The sequence below is a fragment of the Podarcis vaucheri genome (genome assembly GCF_965113315.1).
Source record: "Podarcis vaucheri genome assembly, chromosome: 5".
Classification (NCBI taxonomy): Eukaryota; Metazoa; Chordata; class Lepidosauria; order Squamata; family Lacertidae; genus Podarcis; species Podarcis vaucheri.
This window is the reverse complement of record NC_138763.1, coordinates 40,259,970-40,280,717: the sequence shown is the minus strand read 5'-3', so window position 1 is coordinate 40,280,717 and position 20,748 is coordinate 40,259,970. Positions and strand designations below refer to the sequence as shown.

Sequence of the window (20,748 nt, the reverse complement as noted above, 5' to 3'; positions counted from 1 at the left end):
GACATCTGAAGGCAGAGCTGTATCGGGAAGTTTTTTATGCTTGATATTTTACTGTTTTTATATATGCTGTAAACTGCCCTTATTGGCTGGGGGAAAACAAATATTAAATATTATTATGGCCGGGAGTTTAATAGTAGTAGTAGTTATGTTATATACATCTAGATTACAATGGAAGCGAAATTAAGGATCGAGTAATTCTGATTGCGCGTGACAGTTCTTAAGTTACGGGAGACCGAAGCTCGAGTTCTGCGGCACCGTCACCCAGAGCGAGATGGAGGTTGTGCAGAGGTGAAGCCGCTCAATTGACGCATGCGCACAAAAGTAATTCAGCTGGGTGACGACAGACAGGTTGGCTCACAGAGATAAGGTACGGGAAAAGGCATATCATATCGTGGACATGAATGACTTCTGGATTCATCTTGTTAAAATCTACACCAGGGTAGAAACAAGCACTCGCTGGGTCACCAGCATGCCTTCTTAGAAGGAAGCAGTAAAGAGAGTTTGTGCTCTTTCTAAACTCGAATAGCTCCGCCAGTTCAAACATAGGAGTGCGCTGTGGTTGAGAACGATTTACACAGAAGTGTGCATGCACACGAAAGTTCATACCAACAACCAACTTAGTTGGTCTCTACGGTGCTACTGGAAGGAATTTTTTTATTTTGTCTGTACTGTACTATAATGTACTCCACAACCCGCTGCAGGTTGGGGTTGGCAGTGAGGCTGAGCAATATCTTCTTTGGCGATCACTCGTAGCAATGCAGCCCAGGGCTGCTATCGCCCACGTCTTAGATGGGATTGCGGCTTATAACAGCCCTTCAACGTAACTCGCTGTCAGAGGAGGGAATGAGACTGGGTTGGCTTTCCATTCAAAATCACCTTATGCAAAACACGACCTCTCAGGCTACACAAACGATTCCTTCCATTCCGAGGCCAGATCCAGCGCCCACTTGCACGCAGAAGCCCTCCTGCTCCGTTTGGTCCGTTGGCTTGCATACCCGATGGGTTGCACTTTGCCCAAAACCCTGAAAAAACGCGACATTTCCCCACGAGTGGCAACCGAGCCAGAAAATCTAGACTGATTTGGGTTGTGAGGCCCGCTTCCCAACGTCGCAGAAGGAGAAATGCATGCTTTCTTTACCGATTACCATTATTCCGCTCCCCTCCCCCTCCCCCCAGCGAGCAGAAAGGTCGATCGAAAACATTTAAGCTGAGGTTCCCTCTACTTGTTTCTACCTCTAGGGAGAGAACGAAGAGTCTCCTCCGGGAGCGGCCTCTCTATGGTAAATGGCAACCGGAAGTGGCTCCTCGGATGGTTCCGGTGACCCGAGGCGCAACAGCTGGCGCCGGATCCGACTGCCCTCGTCACTGCCTGAGCTATGGCGGGCACGGCGCTGAAGCGGCTGATGGCGGAGTATAAACGTGAGTGGGGAGGCGAGGGCAGGCGCCCCCGTGGTCTGTCTCTGAGGGAGAGGCGGGAGCTACGAAGCGGCGTCCCCTCCGGCCGTTTCTCTGGGCTCCGTTGCTGGGGGTGGCGGTGGGGCTGGGGGGTGGCAGTCCCGGCCGGCCGGCTTCGGAGCGACGCTTCCGAGTCCCTTGGCCGTTGCTCCCCTAACTCCTCGTCGAGCTCCTCCGTCCAGTCACGCCAGTCTCTGGCACCCCGGGCCAGGGCAGACATTCATCAGGCGCAAGGGAAACTCCTTTTTCCGTGAAATTGGCTTTGGCTTTTTGGGACTGAACTGCCCCACGCCCCCACATCAGTCCCCTGTATGTGGAAATCTGGTGCGTCGAGAGAGAAGAGTTTCTCTTCGGGGTGGGGAGCCCTCGGCCCTCCAGAAGTAATTGGGACTCCAGTGCCATCAGGCCCGCCCAGTATAGTCAATGGGAATTGTAGCATAGCTGTCAACATTTCCCTTTTCTTCCAAAGAATCCTATTCGGAATAAGGGAATTTCCCTTTGAAAAAGGGAAACGTTGACAGCTATGAATTGTAGTCCAACATTGTCCAAAGGGCCATGGGTTCCCCATCCCTTGGTTCACTCTATATAGTAGTATTCTCCTTGACATGTTTTTTTTTTTTTATGTGCAAAGGTGTGGGGTGTTTTCCTTAGCCGGTATAGAAATATCAATTTCCCAAGTCCCTTCAGTGGTTTATATTTGAAAAACAAAACAAAATTTTGCACAAAGGCATAGTGTAATAAGTGCTACTGTCTGAAGTGTTAACAATGTAGCCGAGACTTTAGCGCTTGCTTCTCTTTTGTGTCTGAATTAGACAGCACCAAACAAAGGGTTCTGCTCTGCTGTTTTATTTAATAACTTGAACAGAAATATGAGAGTTAGTTTTTGCTGTGTGGAAGGTGTTTTGTTTGGTCATTCAGTTACCAGTGTGTAAGAGAATTTGGAATGATGATGCCAAAAAGAAGGTAATATTTTTCATATAGACTGCTTAGGAAGTCTACAGTAGACAAACCTAGTGCCATATTAGCTAATCATGAGAAACCCTTAACTGGGCTGTCAGCTACGGTTGCTGCAGTCAGCTATGTATCCCAGTGTTTGACATTTGCCCCAGGTGCGTGGCATCTCCAGGTAGGACTATAAGAGGCTCCAGCTCTAAGTTCTGGAAAGATGCTGCTCATTGAGTATTGAGCTCAATAGTATTGAGCTAAATAGATCAATGATCTTATTCTGCATAAGGCAGTTTCTTGTGTATCTTGCAGCAGAGCCTATGGGAAAGTGCTGGACTCAGGGGAAAAATCCTCTTAATATAGCAGTCTTGTCAAATTTATATCATAAGGTATAAAGGTAAAGGTACTTTCATGTGTTTAACTCTGAATGGTAGTATATAAACACAAAAATTAACAAATACATGGCTCACTTATGTGGGATGGAAATTTCTCCAGTGCTTTATTCTCCACAGAAAATTTTCTGTTTCGTAAGTTTAATAGTGTTACGCTAAAATCTGGGTGCGGGGCTACTCTGCCACCCAGCTCGTCGGACTAAGTCCGCGGGTCCCTGTGGAAGAAAATGAGCTCAGCCAGAGACAGGAGCAAACTGCAGAAGATCCAAGTTTATTGCGCAACAGGTTCAAGGCGAGATTGAACAGCGAGAAAGGGGTGACATGAACTTTTGAAATTTCCCTCCATGTCCCAGAATACAGTGCAAAATACATCCCAGTTACATCATGAATACATTAAGAAGAGGTTGGGTTACACAGATTACATCATGAATACATTAAGAAGAGGTTGGGTTACACAGATTACATCATGAATACATTAAGAAGAGGTTGGGTCACACAGGATTAACATATGGAGGAGGGAGGGGGGAATATGCAGAGCTGGAGATATGCACAGATAAGCACATCCTGAGTACCTGATGAGAAGACAATGGTCCATGTATGCATGGTCTGCCACCTGGCCTTGCCCGGAGGAAAGGCTTGACAGAGTGATTTGACAGGATTTGGGTCTTGACATCTTGCTTGAGGGATTATGGAGGACAGGGGAGGTGTCATGGAGTCCTAGAGAAATTGAGCAAATTGGCACGTTGATTTTCTATGAATTTTATAGATTTTAGTCCCTTTTGACATTGACAATTGGAAATAAATGGATATATTGTAGCGAAGAAGGAGGTGAAGAAGACATGCCCCCCCTTCCGTATCAATAGTAACAGTGAATATAGGCCGATTGCAAAAGCAGTACAGTATTAAGCAAGTTCAACTGTTTCAATACCTTTTTTTAGCTTTGTTTACTAAATACAAGTAAAATAAATGTGCTAAATAAGACCACTCTCTAGGGCATCAGTTAGCTTTCCAATGCAAGTTAGGGTAATTTGCAAATGAAATTCATTTTTCCTGGAAAAAACCATTAAATATTAATATGATTCTATGATTTTTAATTGTATTTTAATAGATTATGTTATGTCTTACATTTTATTGCATTACAGTTTGAATTCTATGGAGTAAATATAACAAAATAGATATGAAATAAAGGGAACAACAAAAATACAATTAAAAAATCATACAACATCTACCATAGCACATGATAATTGCTTCCGTAGGCAGAAAAATCATTAAGTAGTCTGCCAAGACCCTCAGCAATCTTCAAGTAGTCCATGGTGGGGGGAGTTTGAGAACCACTTTTTTTTAAACAATCATTTGATGCTGATATTTCCATCTTCTCCACTAGAGAGAGCAATAACTCCTCTTTTCACTCCTGTTCACTTCTCCTGTCCTCTTCTCCTGCCATCATCTCACATTCTAGATCTTATTGTTGTAAACAACTTGAAAAGTGGTAAGAATATGCCAGCCTTCCTTAGCCTGTGGCTAATGTGAGTTGCAGTCCAAAACACCCCTGCAGGGTCCTAGGTTTGGGAATGCTGGAGTCGGCACCTGTTAATGAACACTGTGGGTCAGATTCAGCCAACTGGCTCTGCTAGCAGAAGCCCATGCAGGGACTTCTGCTAGCACAACAGGGCTTTTGCCCCTGTCAGCCCCAAGGTGCCATGCACACAGGCCCCAAATTGGCTTGTAGGGGTGGTCAGTAGAACTCCAAGAGCTGAGCATGGGAGAGGAGAGAGAGGAAATTGTTCCACCAGGCAAGCAGAAATGCTGCACTGATAGAACATGATATGGAATTCCTTCCAGTTTAGGAACCAGGAAGCCTAATAGATTCCATCAGCTAAAATAAATAAAAACTTGAATAGCTGTAGGATCTCATGCTTATTGCTTGCTGACTGTATTCATATACATACTTTTGCATGCCTCGATATAAATGATAGAATGCAAGCTTGTTTTATATATAAAACAAGTCATCTCTGTGGCAGTGAGAACTAGATTTAAGGATATAAGAAAAGCCTGCTGGATCAGACCAGTGGCCCATCTATTTATTTTTTAGTTTTTAAATGTGTATACTGCCCTTCATCCGTGGATCTCAGGGCAGTTCACAACATTAAAATGCAAGATAAAAACACAAAACAACTAATAAAAACAACAACACCCCAAACTAACAACCCCCCTCCCCCAAACACATTTAAAAGGGGTATAAGATGTTAATCAGTCAATGACCTATTTAAAGAGGAACATTTTCGCCTGGCGCCTAAAGGTATAATGAAGGGGCCAGCCAAATCTCCTTGGGGAGCCACTGCAGAAAAGGCCCATTCTTGTGTTGCCACCCTCTGGATCTCTTGTGGAGGAAACACATGAAGAAGGGCCTCTTATGGTGATCACAAGGTCCAGGTATGAAGAGAGGTTGTTCTTGAGGTATAATAATATTTATTTATACATACATACATACATACATACCCTGCCCATCTGGCTGGGTTTCCCCAGCCACTCTTGGCGGCTTCCAACAAAGTATTAAAATACAGTAGTCTGTTAAACATTAAAATCTTCCCTAAAGAGGGCTGCCTTCAGGTGTTGCAGACCTGAGCAATTTAAGGCTTTATAGGTCACAACCAGCACTTTGAATCAGGCCCACAAACTAATTGGCAGCCATCGCAGTCCTGTATCCTGTTCTCAGAGTGGTCATCCAGATGCCTCCAGGAAGCAGTCAATCAGAACCCGAGCCTGACAGCAACAGTGGTTTCCAGCAACTGGTATTCAGAAGCTTACTGCTTCCAACAGTGGAGGGTGAAAATTTTAAAGCGAGAACTGGGTTTCCAAGAATACTGATAATTCATGTATACTTGGAAGTAAGTCCAGTTGTATTCGACGAGGCTTATTTCCTTGTGAGTGTGCTTACCCTAACAAGCAAGCAAGCAAACTAAGAAACAAACAAAATAGTAGGATATAAAGTTTACTCTAAATCATTTCCGTGTGTTGAGTTATCTGTTATTGCTGTCAGAAATTATTGTGGCCATATAGATTGTCTTGGTAGAATATTAAATGCCTTGTTTTTGTGGTATTAATGAACTGAGGAAAAATACTTTAAAATATTTATTCTTAATTTTAGAGTTGACCTTGAATCCACCAGAAGGCATAGTAGCTGGTAAGGAATCCTATTTATTTTATATCTGTATACCTTGAAATTGGATAACTTTAAATAAAATAATACATTTTGTCTTTAAATAGGGCCTATGAATGAAGAAAATTTCTTTGAATGGGAAGCTTTGATAATGTAAGTTTATAAGCTATTATTCTTTCAAAATTATATCTACATACATTTTGCTGGTGGACTTCAGAGAACAAAAAGTAATCCTATGTGCATCTTTTAATAAATGGAGTATCAAGTTTAGGGATTCCCCTGAAACAGTTCAGGTTGCATTTATCCACCTGCCAACACAAGTCTTCTTAATACGTTCTGAAAAGATAAAAGCTTTGCCAGCTTGCAAAGAGGGCAAGTTGTCGAGTTCAATAATAATCTCATTTTCTTGTCTTAAATGAAACAAAAAGCAATGCTTGCCAACCAAGCGGGCTTCTCCTTTTTGTTGAATTCATATGTGGCCTTTAGTACTGAAAGAACTTAAGAGTTTTGCATGCCACCACACCTTCTGGGACAGACTCAGATAATGAAGAAGAGAAATAGTGTTAGTGTCTTGAATTTCACCTAGTTTATTCATAGCCACATAGGAACAAGAGAGACTTTTCAGCATTGTGCTCTCACCTACGAGGTGTTTTTTTAATTGAGATGAAACAGGTGGTGAAATTGTTGAGGTCTAGCCAACCTTAGGGGAGTTATTTTCCACGTTTATCTTAACGAGGGTTTGTGCATCCCATTTTCACTCAAAGGGGACCTTGGCTGTTGGAAAGACTTGGGCTTTCTTTACCATAGCCCCAACTTTTGGGGTTTGTCTTGTGAAGTTTGCAGATGACTCAACTTGCCAGTGTCAGGGGAATGTTTCAGAAATGAAGAGTACAGACAATGGGAACACAAACAATATGACACAAATCTCAAGATCTGGAATTTCTCTGAAGTCCGGTTTTCCTCTTCTGAAGTGCACTCTTTCTGTGTTATTTGGCAATGTGCTGTATAAAATTTCAGATAGGATCATAGCTCTGGAAAATTGTAGCAGTACAGTATGCATTAAGACACACTGGAAGAAATTAAAATAGTCTGTATACCTCTGGGAGGCTTTTTCTAATGAGAAAGGCGGGTGTTAAAGTAACAAGCTAACTGTTACAAGTTTGCTGCAAATTTTGATTGTGTGGCCATAGCTGATAGAATAGAGAAACACATGCTTAATTTTGTGCATCAGGCTACTAGTCAAATTGCAAGAAAATAAACTTTGGATTATAATAAACCAGTGCTTTGGAAGGAAGTGTGGCCGGTATACAGCAGGGTCATTTTTTTGTAGTTCTTAAATACCAAATGTTATTTTCTGCCTTGCAACACACATGTACATATGGAAAGAGTACTTTGAACATTTTTTCAAGGAATTTGTGTATCAGCATCTTCCCTTCCCACTGTAGTGGAGGTGTAATCAAGGGCTGCATTGATAATGAGAGTGCCTAATTTATGAGTAGCACCAATAAAGATTAAGCTAATAATAATGAGGCATCTCTTTTTATTTACTGTATTAAAGGCTCAGTTTGGAAGAACTACAGAGCTGTAATACTTTCATGACTTCTGAAAAATTTAATTCTATGTAGATGTGAATATCAAAGTGTAGAGTCTGAAGTTTCAGGAGTGAGATTAGAAGGGTGATGAGAATGACTGCTATTCAAACATACCAGAAATACCAAGCCTTGCATTTCATGATGAAAACTAGTATTGCTGAAACATCATATATTGAATATTTTCAGTGTGGCTAAAGCTGAAAAGAAACACTGGTTGGCATCTGATCCTAATAAACTTACGTGGAACAAGACCCAATTTTAGCAAAAAAATCTTATTTAGTTTTGCTGTGTCCATCTCATGGCCAGTAGTATGTCCACTTTGGTAAAACTATGCTTGTTTTTAGGGCCTGAAAACAAGTGCTGTGATCTTGTGCACAATTTCTAAAGCAAATAAATGCTCACTTTTGATCTTGTCACATCAAAAGCGCAAATAGGCAGTGTTAGATAATGGGAATGCATAAAGACTTCCAGCTTCATACCGTGTGAGTGCTGTGTTGCGTAAATCAATTAACTTGATATGTGAGATTAATGTATTTTCTCTCTCTTATCAGGCTATTCTCACTTAGCTTTATTAACTTCAAAACGAATGGCATTTGAAAACTGTTAGTGCTCATTATCACAACAGTTTACCCCACTAAAATGATACAAAAGTATTCATTGTTAGAACTTGGCTAGCCTAAAGGCTGCTCTTAAAAATAACAAGTACAAATTTAAGCCAATATTTCAGAAAGCTGTCTAGAAATGTAATTATATTTCAGTTTAGTGTAAATGTTTACTTCGTTGTGGAATTCCCCTTTGTGCATTGTAAGATTTTGGGAGCAGGGATTGCAGCTGCTTTCATAAAAATTGGAAAAAACACACAAATGTGCTTAAAAACAATTATTATATCATTAACTGACCTCCCATAAGTGTTTGTTCTTTTGTTCCATATGTTTATGTGAAGGTTTTCTACCCTTTTATTTTCTGTAATTGTATGTTACTGTTATAATGTTTTTGCTTATGCTCCAAGATACATGTAAATTTATGGCTGTTTGTCATAATATTTTTATGTCATGTGTCACTGAAACGCAAGACACCACTAACTTTTGAAAACTTCCAAGTTTTTCTTATATCTTGAGCTACATGTGAATGGTGTTTCAAGAAATAAGAGCCCTGCTAGGACCCCTCAAGTCCAGCACTCTGTTAACCAGATGCCTATGGGAAAACCATAAGCAATACATGAGGCTCCCGCTCAGGACTCCCAGGAATGAGTATTTAAAAGCATATTGAATTTGTCTATCCGCTCTTTAAAGCCAATCACATTGGTGGTCATCACTGCATCTTGTTGCGAATTCAATAGTTTAACTATGTGTTGTGTGAAGAACTACAGTCGTACCTTGGATCCCAAACACCATGTGAGTCAAACGTTTTGGCTCCCGAACGCTGCAAACCCAGAAGTGAGTGTTCCAGTTTGTGAATGTTCTTTGGAATCCGAACATCCAACACGGCTTCCAATTGGTTGCAGGAGCTTCCTGCAGCCAATCGGTAGCCGTGCCTTGGTTTCCAAACGTTTTGGAAGTCAAACGGACTTCCGGAATGGATTCCATTTGACTTCCGAGGTACCACTGTACTTCCTTTTGTCACTCTTGAATTTTCCAACGTTTAGCTTTTTTTGAATGACTCTGGCTTCTGGAATTATGGGAGAGGCATCATTTTATACAGTTCCATCAGGTCACCCCCCCCATTCACCTTTTTATAAACTAAAAAGCCCCATACGTTGTAACCTTTCCTCATAGGGAAGTTGCTTCAGTCCCTTGATCTTTCTGTTTGTACTTTTCTGCGCTATAGTTTATATTACTGTATTGCACCTAATTATCAGCAACCATTATGTACTGAGAGCTGGAAGAATGATATACAGTCTGTAACAAGTGACTACTTGCTCAGTGTCGCTATTTTAAAGTTTATGGGGGTAGGGTGGAGGAAGTATTAATGTTTAACCCCTTAGAAATTGTAGCAGTAAAACTACCTAGACTTATTTATTATCACATTTAAAATGTGCTTAGATTAGGAATAACTTTTCTGTACAGTAGTGAATTTATGATGTGCTATAGATCTAGACAGGGACACGGGTGGCGCTGTGGGTAAAACCTCAGCGCCTAGGACTTGCCGATCTCATGGTCGGCGGTTCAAATCCCCGCGGCGGGGTGTGCTCCCATCGTTCGGTCCCAGCGCCTGCCAACCTAGCAGTTCGAAAGCACCCCCAGGTGCAAGTAGATAAATAGGGACCGCTTACCAGCGGGAAGGTAAACGGCGTTCCGTGTGCTGCGCTGGCTCGCCAGATGCAGCTTGTCACTCTGGCCACGTGATCCGGAAGTGTCTGCAGACAGCGCTGGCTCCCGGCCTATAGCGTGAGATGAGTGCACAACCCTAGAGTCTGGCAAGACTGGCCCATATGGGCAGGGGTACCTTTACCTTTCTAGATCTAGGCATCTGAAAGTTGTGTGTCTAATGGCTGATCCAAGGTTTTTGTTTTTATTACTACTACTTATTTGTAATGCTATTTGTAATGCTTATTTGTAATGTAGTGCTCTGGTCCATGGGGTCATGAAGAGTTGGATTTAAAGTATTGGTATGTTCTTGCTAGTTCCCATAATACTAGACAAAGAAAGGAGGCATGCTATTTCTCTTCTCCCAGAAGTGAGTAGCTTTTCTTGTTTAATATCAAAGAAATAGCTTAGCTTGGGAAATTGTAGTTGCCTTACAAATAAAAGGCAATGATCAACTTTGATCCAGAAAGATCAATTGCCCTGGAAAATAATTTGTTATTCTAGGACCAAAAAAATCCATTTGGTTCCAGTCTAAATATGCAAATGATATTTCTTTTAAAAAAATACCTAATTGCATCCTACAGTGCCATAATAGGAGACATTAAGCATGTATTTTGCTTTTATGGTGGAAGCTATATCATTTCTTCCTACTATGGTGACAGAGGCAATTTTCACATGGGGAATGTTGGTTCAGAATGTTGCTTTGATAGTTCTGTACTACCTAATATGGAGTCAGAGTACTGGAAAAATTCTAACTTAGAACTTGCTCCCAGCACCTGGAAAGCTGAAATAATTTTTTCTGCTACACGCGCATAGGGATAGTGAAATAACTGGCGCAACCTTATTTAATTCCAGTATTATACCCTAACTTTTTAACAAATATTCAGGGTATATTACAAACAAAATAAAAGCAGTGAAGAATGATAAAAAATAAATTGGAGCTAAATCAAAAGTATAAAAACAAAGTTACAAAGCTGTTACTTTTTATATAAATAATTTATTATCACTATGATTTAGACTTCTTCTTTTGTAGTAACTTGGAATGCATGCCAAATATCTTCTACTTCAGTGAATAGAGCGTTCATCACTTTTCATTCTGAATAACATAGAGTATGGTTCCTTTAAGAGGTTAAGGTACCTGACACTTCTAGTTTGCCTATAATAGCAGAGGTTACTGCCCCATTCATATACATAAGGCTTACATTTGCAATTTCTAACACCTACTACAGCCATGCTGTTGTCTCTTTGGACATTCACAGTACAGCAGAAATGCTTTCTGCTAGGGCTTAAAGGTTGTATCCAACAGCCATACACTGAATAGACCCATTTAAATCAGTGGACCTTAGCATGACTTGGATACAACCCAGAGTGAGCAACATATATCTCATTATAAACAGGGGTGGCGCTGTGGGTAAAACCTCAGTGCCTAGGACTTGCCGATCGTATGGTCGGCGGTTCGAATCCCCGCGGCGGGGTGAGCTCCCGTAGTTCGGTCCCAGCTCCTGCCCACCTAGCAGTTCGAAAGCACCCCTAAGTGCAAGTAGATAAATAGGTACCGCTTTATAGCGGGAAGGTAAACGGCGTTTCCGTGCACTGCGCTGGTGCTGGCTCGCCAGAGCAGCTTTGTCACGCTGGCCACGTGGCCCGGAAGTGTCTTCAGACAGCGCTGGCTCCCGGCCTCTTAAGCGAGATGAGCACGCAACCCCAGAGTCAGTCACGACTGGCCCGTACGGGCAGGGGTACCTTTACCTTTTAGGACTTAAGGGTTGTATCCAACAGCCATACATTGAATAGACCCATTTAAATCAGTGGACCTTAGCATGACTTGGTTACAACCCAGAGTGAGCAACATATATCTCATTATAAACAGAGGAACATATATATATATATATATATATATATATATATATATATATATATATATATATATTCAGAAGTAAGTTCCACCGAGTTCGGTGGTTTTCCCCCAGGTAAAGTATGGGATTGCATCCTGACCAGACCAAGGGAAGCATAGAGGAAACTTCAGGTGATTGAGGATCAAAAAACACTGTTCTTGTAAGCAGATAAAGGTTCTTCTAAAATAAAACATCTAAACATAGCACTTGTCAAAATTGCCTATAAACAGAGCATATAATAGTGTTGCAAGGCCATCCCAGTCCAGGAATCACAAGTGGGTAGAGTGATAGAGTTAGTATAGTCTTGTTGCTTGAGTGTTGGATCTGAATGTGAGAACCAGCATCAAATCCTTGCTCAGGCATGAAACTATCTGGGTGGTCTTCGACAAAAGCACAGAAATTAAAGGGTGAAATAAGGCCCTCCAAGGGGTTCTGCTCAATGCACTTAAGCTATATTAGGTGAACAGATTGGAAAGAAGAACCTGTTCTGTTTTTGGAAGGAGAAACGCGTAATAGTGAAGTTCTACTTGGCTAGACTATGATGGCTCCAATATTTTTTTTGCCAAGGTGATTGTTGAAGAAAAAAAGGAGGGGAGGTGTTTTTGTTTTCTAGAGGAGGAGAAGCTGTTTAGACCCGAGAAGAAATATGCTAGAAGTGACACTGAGAAAAAAATGAGAGGCACAGGTTGTGCATTTGTAGGAGGGAAATAAAATAACAATAGAGAGGTAGCAAAGGTTGAAACTCCTACTTCTAATACTTATTACTTATGAGGACTCTAATTCTGAAATTCAGCCCTATGTTTGTTGTTGTTGTTGTTGTTGTTCAGCAGTGCTCAGAAACATATGTTCATTACTGTCTAGAAAAGCTATGGACATACAGGTGGAAGTTTCCACTTTGAATGATTTAGCTTGCCAAAAATTATGGTCAGTGCTTGGTGTGTATGTAACCCCATTTATAATCTGGGTGTGCACCTTGGGTGTACTTACCTTCAAAGTCTGAAGTCTGGCCAGCATGCACATCCTAATTGCGTATCCTGAAGTTGCTTTTATTACTTGAGTTGTTGTGTTAAAATCTAACATGCACATCTTTCCATCAGACCATTATAGAAATAATAAACATTGGTTATACAATGCCTTGCAAATGGCAGTTTCTGACACTTTTGTCCATGCATTATAATAGTGTCTTCAAAGTAGCAAGATCAAGCACCTGTAGGCTATATCTCTTAACGTGCAGGCACTAAAATCTGGAACATGCCTTGGAGACAGATTGAGCATAATTGAATAAACACACCCTGGTAATTAAGCAGTGTTGTGACCTTCCTAGTAATTTAATGTGCAAGCTTTGATTTCTCTCCCTTTCAGCTTCTTGTTTTAGGTTAGAGAGGATGTGAACAAGTTAACTCTTTGTAATCAAGGCTTCTAAAAAAACAGCATGAATTTTTCAGTACACATTGGGTTTCACTGTGTAGTATAGCCTTGTAAATAAGCTCACCAAAGTTACTTGTCTAATATTTTGTTTAAGTGGCACAGAAAGTAGGGTAAATGTGCTTTCCACAAATTGGGCTGGCAGTTAACATATGGAGCTGAGGGACAAGCTTCTTGTCTTCTATGACAAGCTCAGAAAATTAACAAACAGGCTGAGAACAGCTAAAGAGACCTGTCCCTCCTTTGCCAGCCCACTCACTCGCTTGCATGGAATTTCTTGTCACCTGTGGTTTCCAAGCAAGGTGTTGGGAGAGACAGGACCAGTTTAGTACCTATAGTGGCCCATGCTGAAGCAGCTTCTGTAGAAGTGGTTACCATCTAGCATGGAAGCTTGCATGCTGTTAATTACCTATGACAAATCACCAGTTGTAGAATGGCAAGTAGACGAGTGTAGGGCTGTGTGGATTGGACAGAGTTGTCTCTGATGGCCTCTTGCAGAGACCAGCAGGAAGCCCCCAGATGGGTCTTTTCTAAGGAGGGAGAAGGGCTGAGGCAGCCCATGATCCATTGGAAACTGAGCTTGCTGCTCTATGTCATGTGATAGCATTGAGCCTAATCTGGGCCTGATCACTTGGTTGCAAAAGCATAAGTGTAAAAATAGTGTGTCAGAAAAGCTGTATCCTTATTATTAGGTGAGAAAACAGGGTTTCTGATTCTCTCCTTTTGCAGTGAAAGTTGAGCCAAGTAGTAGCTTAGCTGTAGTATTTAGTGATGCATTTCCATTGAGAATAACTTAGCACTCGCCCCCTGCTGCCAAAAAAATCACTTTCTTAACCTGGTATTAGGAATCAGACCTCCAATATTGGATGTTAGAACTTTAAAACAAAATAAAACACAATAATAACTGAGAGTTAATCCTATTTCATATTTATAGTAACAGCTTATGTATACAACTGTATACAGCTTATGTATGTAAAGACCCCAACAGGTGGAGTGATTTAAACTGAGGCTATTTTAAATCACAAATTATATATGACGTTAGGTGAGGGGCAGGTGGAGATGCTGCTCTCTATGTACAGTTGGATGCTGCATTAGAAAGAAAAATGTAAGCCCAGCCAAATCACCATTACTGCTGATCAGCTGATTGGTGGTAACTTCAAACCCCACTTGGATAAACTTCAGATTTTTCTTCCTAGTGTGGCTTGCCATAGTACAAAGGAAAAAATGGCTCTTGGTAATGTCATGTGGGCAGGCCTTGAGAATGGAGGAACTCAGGATCTGACGCGCTTGTTGTTTAGTCGTTCAGTCGTGTCCAACTCTTCGTGACCCCATGGACCAGAGCACCTCAGGCACTCCTGTCTTCCACTGCCTCCTGCAGTTTGATCAAACTCATGTTTGTAGCTTCGAGAACACTGTCCAACCATCTCATCCTCAGTCGTCCTCCTCTTCTTGTGCCCTCAATCTTTCCCAACGTCAGGGTCTTTTCCAGGGAGTCTTCTCTTCTCATGAGGTGGCCAAAGTATTGGAGCCTCAGCTTCAGGATCTGTCCTTCCAGTGAGCACTCAGGGCTGATTTCCTTAAGAATGGATAGGTTTGATCTTCTTGCAGACTCTCAAGAGTCTCTTCCATCTGGCCCACTAGCTGGATCCACTTCTCTACTGCCATAGCATACAAAGTGATGCAAGTTATCCTCCTGGGGTCATTTAATGATTCCAAATATGTATGACTGTTAAACTGCCATTAGTGGAGGAAGCAAGTGGTGGTGATCCCTGCAGCACAGACTTCCCCTGCTTCTTTAGCCTTGGTTCTTGAGTATGATTGCTGACTCAGTAAGTCATCTATGGCAGTGCCAAATGTACAGCTGCATCAAAGCACTATGACTACAACATCAATTATAGTTTATCAGCAACTTATTTATGTTTAGGAAAATATATATAAACCATCCACTCATAAAATAGCCAGGTGGTGTACTACAATATATACACATAAAAACAACATGCAATAATCGTAAAACTGACTCACTCATTTTGGCAAAATCTAAACAACTGAATGGGTCTGTCAGCATAAAAGATATTCAAGAGCTCCCTGAAAGTTAGCAGCAAGGATGCTTGCCAAATCTCTACTGGATTACATCTTGGATATCCTCTTGAAGATTGATCTGTTTGAAATGGAGAATACTCTCCTAAATAGTTTATAGTTATTCAATTCATACAGTCTGGAAACTACTTCCATGTTATAATTGCATGTATCTACTAATCTAGAGACTTCCTTGTGCTGCTGAAATACTTGATTACCATCAACTTCCATTTTTAGTAACTATTATTTTGGAACTAGTTTGAAAGTGGTGCCAACTGTTTCCATGCTGCATAGATGTAATGTTTCTTTTGTTTCAGGGGCCCAGAAGACACATGCTTTGAGTATGGCGTTTTCCCTGCTATTCTGAGTTTTCCTCTTGATTATCCTTTAAGTCCTCCAAAGATGAGGTTCACATGTGAGATGTTTCATCCCAACAGTAAGTTCTACCAATAGTGCCTTGATGGTTTCTACATTGGTAAAGAATGTCATCAAGTCCAGCTATCTAACAAAAGCTTAACGGGCACTTCAGCTATCTGGACCTACCCTTTGATTTTTGTTGTTGTTCATTATTACACAATTAGAGAACCATGTACTTAGTCACTGGTTAACACCTTTTAACTATGTTTTACTTGTAAGCCACTTTGAATTGTGGTACAAAATAAAGCAAAGTACAAGATGTGATCTTCTGTATACCATATACCCTTAATGTAAGTAATTTCATAATGTAAAATGCCCTGAAATAGAATGGAGGAGATAGAAGGGCTGAGCTAGCCTGGGATCTGCTGGAACCTAAGCTGGTCTCACTGCCATCACATGATAGGATCAGCAACCTTGCTTCCCCATCTGAACTTCTGCCCTATCCACCTTGTGTCCATAAAGTCCTGTTGGTAGGGGAGAGGAGAGGTTTGAGTTACAGCCTGAGATTACAAATACTTGACATATAGATTTACCAATGAGATCAATTTAGTTCGTCAGTAGCTCCATTTCTGGTGATATTTTGTCTTTGTTTGCCCAACTGATAACAGTAACTAGTTGGCCTCTGCGTAATTCCCATTGTCTTAAAAGAAAAAAATCACAGGGTTGAGACTTCCTTTCTGAATTCCATGTCTTTAATAACAGGAGAGCTGGATACTTCTCTAGGAGCATTATAGGCAGATGGATAGGTACCATGAAGTAGCAATTGGAGAAGAAGAACAATGACGCCCACCAAAAGCATGGACCAGATTCAATTAAATAATTGTTCTGGTGGGAATCTGTGCAATGAGTCCCACTAGTGCAGTGGGGCTTTTCTCCCCCCCCCACCTCCTAAATCAGCTCTGCAGAGCATGAGTTAACAGTGTAATGTTGGGAAATGTTGATCAGTTCTCTTACCTGGGCAGCTATCTTTCCACAAGGGCCGACACTGATGCTGAAATCCAGCATCGCCTGAGCTCTGTGAGTGCAGCTTTCTCCGGATTGAAGCACAGAGTGTTTGAGGACCGGGACATTAGCAGGGAAACCAAAATGCATGTTTACAAAACTATTGTACTACCAACCTTACTGTATGCTTGTGAAACATGGACCATTTATAAAGGCCATTGCCACTCTTCAAAAGATTCCATCAAAGGTTCTCTCTGAAATTTTTTACATGTCATTTGGGGGGACAGGCGAACTAATGCCAGTGTACTGGAAGAAACAAAGATCACCAGTGTCAAAGCAGTGATTCTTTAACATCAACTTCGTTGGACTGGTCATGTTGTTCAGATGCCTGATTTTTGTCTTCCAAAGCAACTACTTTTAAAAAATGGAAAGTGTAATGCCGGTGGTCAGCAAAAGAAGTTTAAAGACTCTCTCAAGGCAAATCTTAAAAAATGTAGTATAAACACCGACAATTGGGAGACACTGGCCTGCAAGTGCTCCAGTTGGAGAACAGACTTTACCAAAAGTGTCATGGACTTTGAAGACTTTAAGCTCAGGACGAAAGGGAGAAATGTGCTAAGAGGAAGGTACATTTGGCAAACCCTCACTTTGATCAACTCCTACCCGGAAACCTATGTCCTCCCTGCAGAAGGACATGTGGATCCAGAATTGGCCTCCACAGTCACTTACGGACTCACTCTTAAGACCATGTTCATGGAAGACAATCTTAATCGGCTGCGAGTGATCACCAAAGAAGAAGAAAGCAGCAGCAGCAGCAGCAGGGCATGCGAGGGAAGATGGTTCCATCTGGCAAGCGGAAATGCTTGCACTAACAGAACAATTGTATTAGCATGATGTTGAATTCAGCTCTGTGTGATTAACTCTCTTTTCATGTATTATTTCCCCTAAGTTTGACTATTGGGACTTTCAAAGCATCTTTGCATCTTCTATTTATGTGCCTCCTCTACAGAATAGAGATCCATCAAAGTCTTCTCTCCCTTTCCCTCAGCTATGGATAGACCAACAACAACCATTCCCTACCCTAAGGCTGTAATGAGGGAGTAAACACAGTAACCTATATATAGCACTTAACAAGTTTCAAACTTGCACAGAAATTAGCTGAAGGGGAGATTTGAAAATGTGCCTGGCAGCTTTCTACCACCCGTTTCACTCTGCTGTTATTTTGGGTGGAGAGTAGCTGGACAAATGGAAGAACAACCCTGGGGGGCATGAGAGAGAAAATAAAAGTGAAGAACCAAATCTCTCTCCCAGTCACTCAGTTAGAAGTGCAATACCAATTTATATTTGTAGCATGGTCTTTCTCCATCTCATTCAAAGTGAAAAACAGTAAAATGGCACAAAACACTAGTGCAAGGCAGACTGTTAAAAGTGCACCAAAGGTTTGTTGAATTTTAAAAATCTAGCATCTTTTAGGCTGTAGACCTACTTGTTAGGGGAGTATTTTGGGGAGGCGGAACTTGTCCTTCTATTTTAAGACACCTTAAAATAAGAACTAATGTCAGTGTAATCCTATGCACTCCTAACTGGAAGTAAATTCTATTGTGTTATATGAGATTTATTCCCATGTAAAAGGATTAGGATTGTAGCCTAAAATGCATAAACGATGGGCAGTGTTTGGACAGAAAGCATGTGGGGAAACATATTACACTGGAGAATTTGGAATCCCTCAGAAATTGATCTATTGACCCCTCCTTTTTATCTAGAAAGTTGTGTGTTTTAAGAATATTAGCTCTGTAGTTGCAAAAAGTATACTGTTGCCTCCTAGATTCTTCCACTTTCTTTCTGTTTTTCTTAAATGACTGTTGTGTAGAGGAGGCTAAAGAACAAAATACTTTTCTTCTCCACAGTTTATCCAGATGGGAGAGTTTGTATTTCTATTCTTCATGCTCCTGGGGATGATCCCATGGGCTATGAGAGCAGCGCAGAACGATGGAGCCCAGTACAGAGCGTGGAGAAGATCCTCTTGTCAGTGGTCAGCATGCTGGCAGGTATGAGTTCATCTCCAAACAGTAAGCTAGGAAAGCTGTTCAAGCAGCAACCAATTAATGGGCTGCTAAAATAACAAGAGTTTCAGCAGCCACCTTAGAAGCTGTTTAGCTATGGTTCTCTTTTATGTAGTCTACTATTCCCTTAGATTTGGCCTTGGCTTTTCTTTAAGATAAATTGTGTCTACGAAGAGAAGAAGTGACCAATTTAATCAATGTCTTGCTTCCAGGTAAAGCAGTCCACCTTCCCAAATGTAAGCCTTTATGTTGCTACTTTTGAAGACTGGAGAATAAGGCTGTCACTGGCTAATAGCCACAATGACTATGTTGTACTACACTGTTGAAGACAATATGCCTCTGAATGCCAGTATCTGGGATTCGCAGCTGTTGTGCTCAGGATCTTCATGCAAGAACAGAGTGCTGGACTAGATGGGCCTTCGGCCTGATCCAGCAAGGGCTCCTTAGGATGAGTTGAAAATCCTATGTTCAGATAGTTCATTGTTTATCTAAATAGAAGAAAGTTGTTACTCTCCCTCTATGGCAAAGTGCAAGGCAAGCTGATGAACTGCAGTATGTTCAGACGACAAGGGTGAAAAATACTACTCATTCTGGCATTGAAATAGTCATTATTTGAGGTCTTATTTCTGTAAGCCCCTGCAGACATGAATGGTATGTGCTTATGCACATAAACTTTGGCTTAAGTAAATCTCAAGGAATTGTGAGATTTGCTTTAATTAAGAAACCACCATTCTACTAATTTGCTGTCAAAACAGCTACAAATTTAACAACAACAACCAAATACCAATTCAAAACCAAACTTATAGGTCCAATTTAAATGAAGATGGAGTAGCTCAGACCGTCAAATATGGGTTGCCAAACTAAATTGTTCAGTGAGCCAGCTTCACCACCTAACCTACAATCCTGGAGTTGTTTTCAGTCCCTATATGTACTGGCAGTTTTCTGTGTCTGTTGATGCCTCAAATTCTGCGACTCCATTTCTTTAACACAGTGCACGTGCAGTTGTGGTATAGTGTAAATACTTAGTAGCCCCATTAAAATATTAGTTGGGTCAGTGATCCATGTATAGAGTCCAGTACAGTGGTACTTTGCAAGATGAATGCCTCGCAAGACGAAAGAGTTTTCCGGTTTTTGAGTCGTTCCGCAAGACGAATTTCCTTATGGGCTTGCTTCGCAAGACGAAACGTCTTGCGAGTTCTTGCGAGTTTGTTTCCTTTTTCTTAAAGCCGCTAAGCCGTTAATAGCCGCTAAGCCGCTAATAGCCATGCTTTGCAAGACGAAAAAACCGCAAGACGAAGAGACTCGCGGAACGGGTTAATTTCGTCTTGCGAGGCACCTCTGTACATTGTGTACCTTTCAGTTCTGCAAGGTGGTCTGGGGTGCCAGCAATCCTTGGAAGCAGTAGGGAAGGAAATTGAAGAGGCAGAGGACCAGTCAGAGTCTTAGGGTGCATTCAGATGTAATGCTAAACCCAATTTTTCTTTTATTTCCCTTTTCAGAACCGAATGATGAGAGTGGAGCCAACGTGGATGCTTCTAAAATGTGGCGGGAAGACAGAGAGCAGTTTAACAAAATAGCCAAGCAAATAGTCCAGAAATCACTTGGGCTTTAAAAAAAGGAAGGAACTGAGACATTTGACAATCATAGTATTTGATCTTTTATCAGGCAGACACATGGCAGTACTCCGTGTTGATAGGAAAAAGCAAATCTTGCAAAATTTTTGACTGGGTGTCTTAATACCACACACATCCTCTCTCCCTCCTCTCTACATGTCTTAGATGGGATCTTCCTCCATCTAAGACATGTAAGTAGCTGCAATACAAGTGGATTTAGTCATAGGAGAAAGGTTGCATAGTGCTGTGGTTTCTTTGCACTAGTGAAAGCATGGGAGCATTGCATAGCGTCTGTGTCTCTTCAGTTATATTTATATTTTCTTAACCCTTTTCAGTGCAGTACTGTGCACTTTCTGGTAATGGGGTTGAGAAGATCTATGAATTAATAACTGCCCAGAACCATGGAAAGCTGCTGGAACACCATTGGACTCCCTTGTCTGGAAATGGAGAAATGCCGTTCTAAGGAT

At 41.3% G+C, this 20,748-nt stretch overlaps 1 protein-coding gene across 2 annotated transcripts; it reads left to right on the top strand.

Annotated features, from left to right (window-relative positions):
- The first annotated feature begins 1,273 nt into the window (after window positions 1-1,273).
- On the top strand, window positions 1,274-20,425 carry UBE2G2 (ubiquitin conjugating enzyme E2 G2). 2 transcript variants are annotated; one of them, XM_082221970.1, is made up of 6 exons: window positions 1,274-1,419; window positions 5,941-5,976; window positions 6,060-6,105; window positions 15,564-15,682; window positions 18,513-18,653; window positions 20,168-20,425. In XM_082221970.1, exons 1-6 carry the CDS (start codon window positions 1,377-1,379, stop codon window positions 20,278-20,280), a joined length of 498 nt encoding a protein of 165 aa, XP_082078096.1. In that variant the 5' UTR covers window positions 1,274-1,376; the 3' UTR covers window positions 20,281-20,425. The 2 variants fall into 2 exon arrangements, with proteins under 2 accessions (XP_082078096.1, XP_082078097.1); XM_082221971.1 differs by lacking the exons at window positions 5,941-5,976; window positions 6,060-6,105 and having other exon boundaries at window positions 1,333-1,419.
- The last annotated feature ends 323 nt before the right edge of the window (window positions 20,426-20,748 follow it).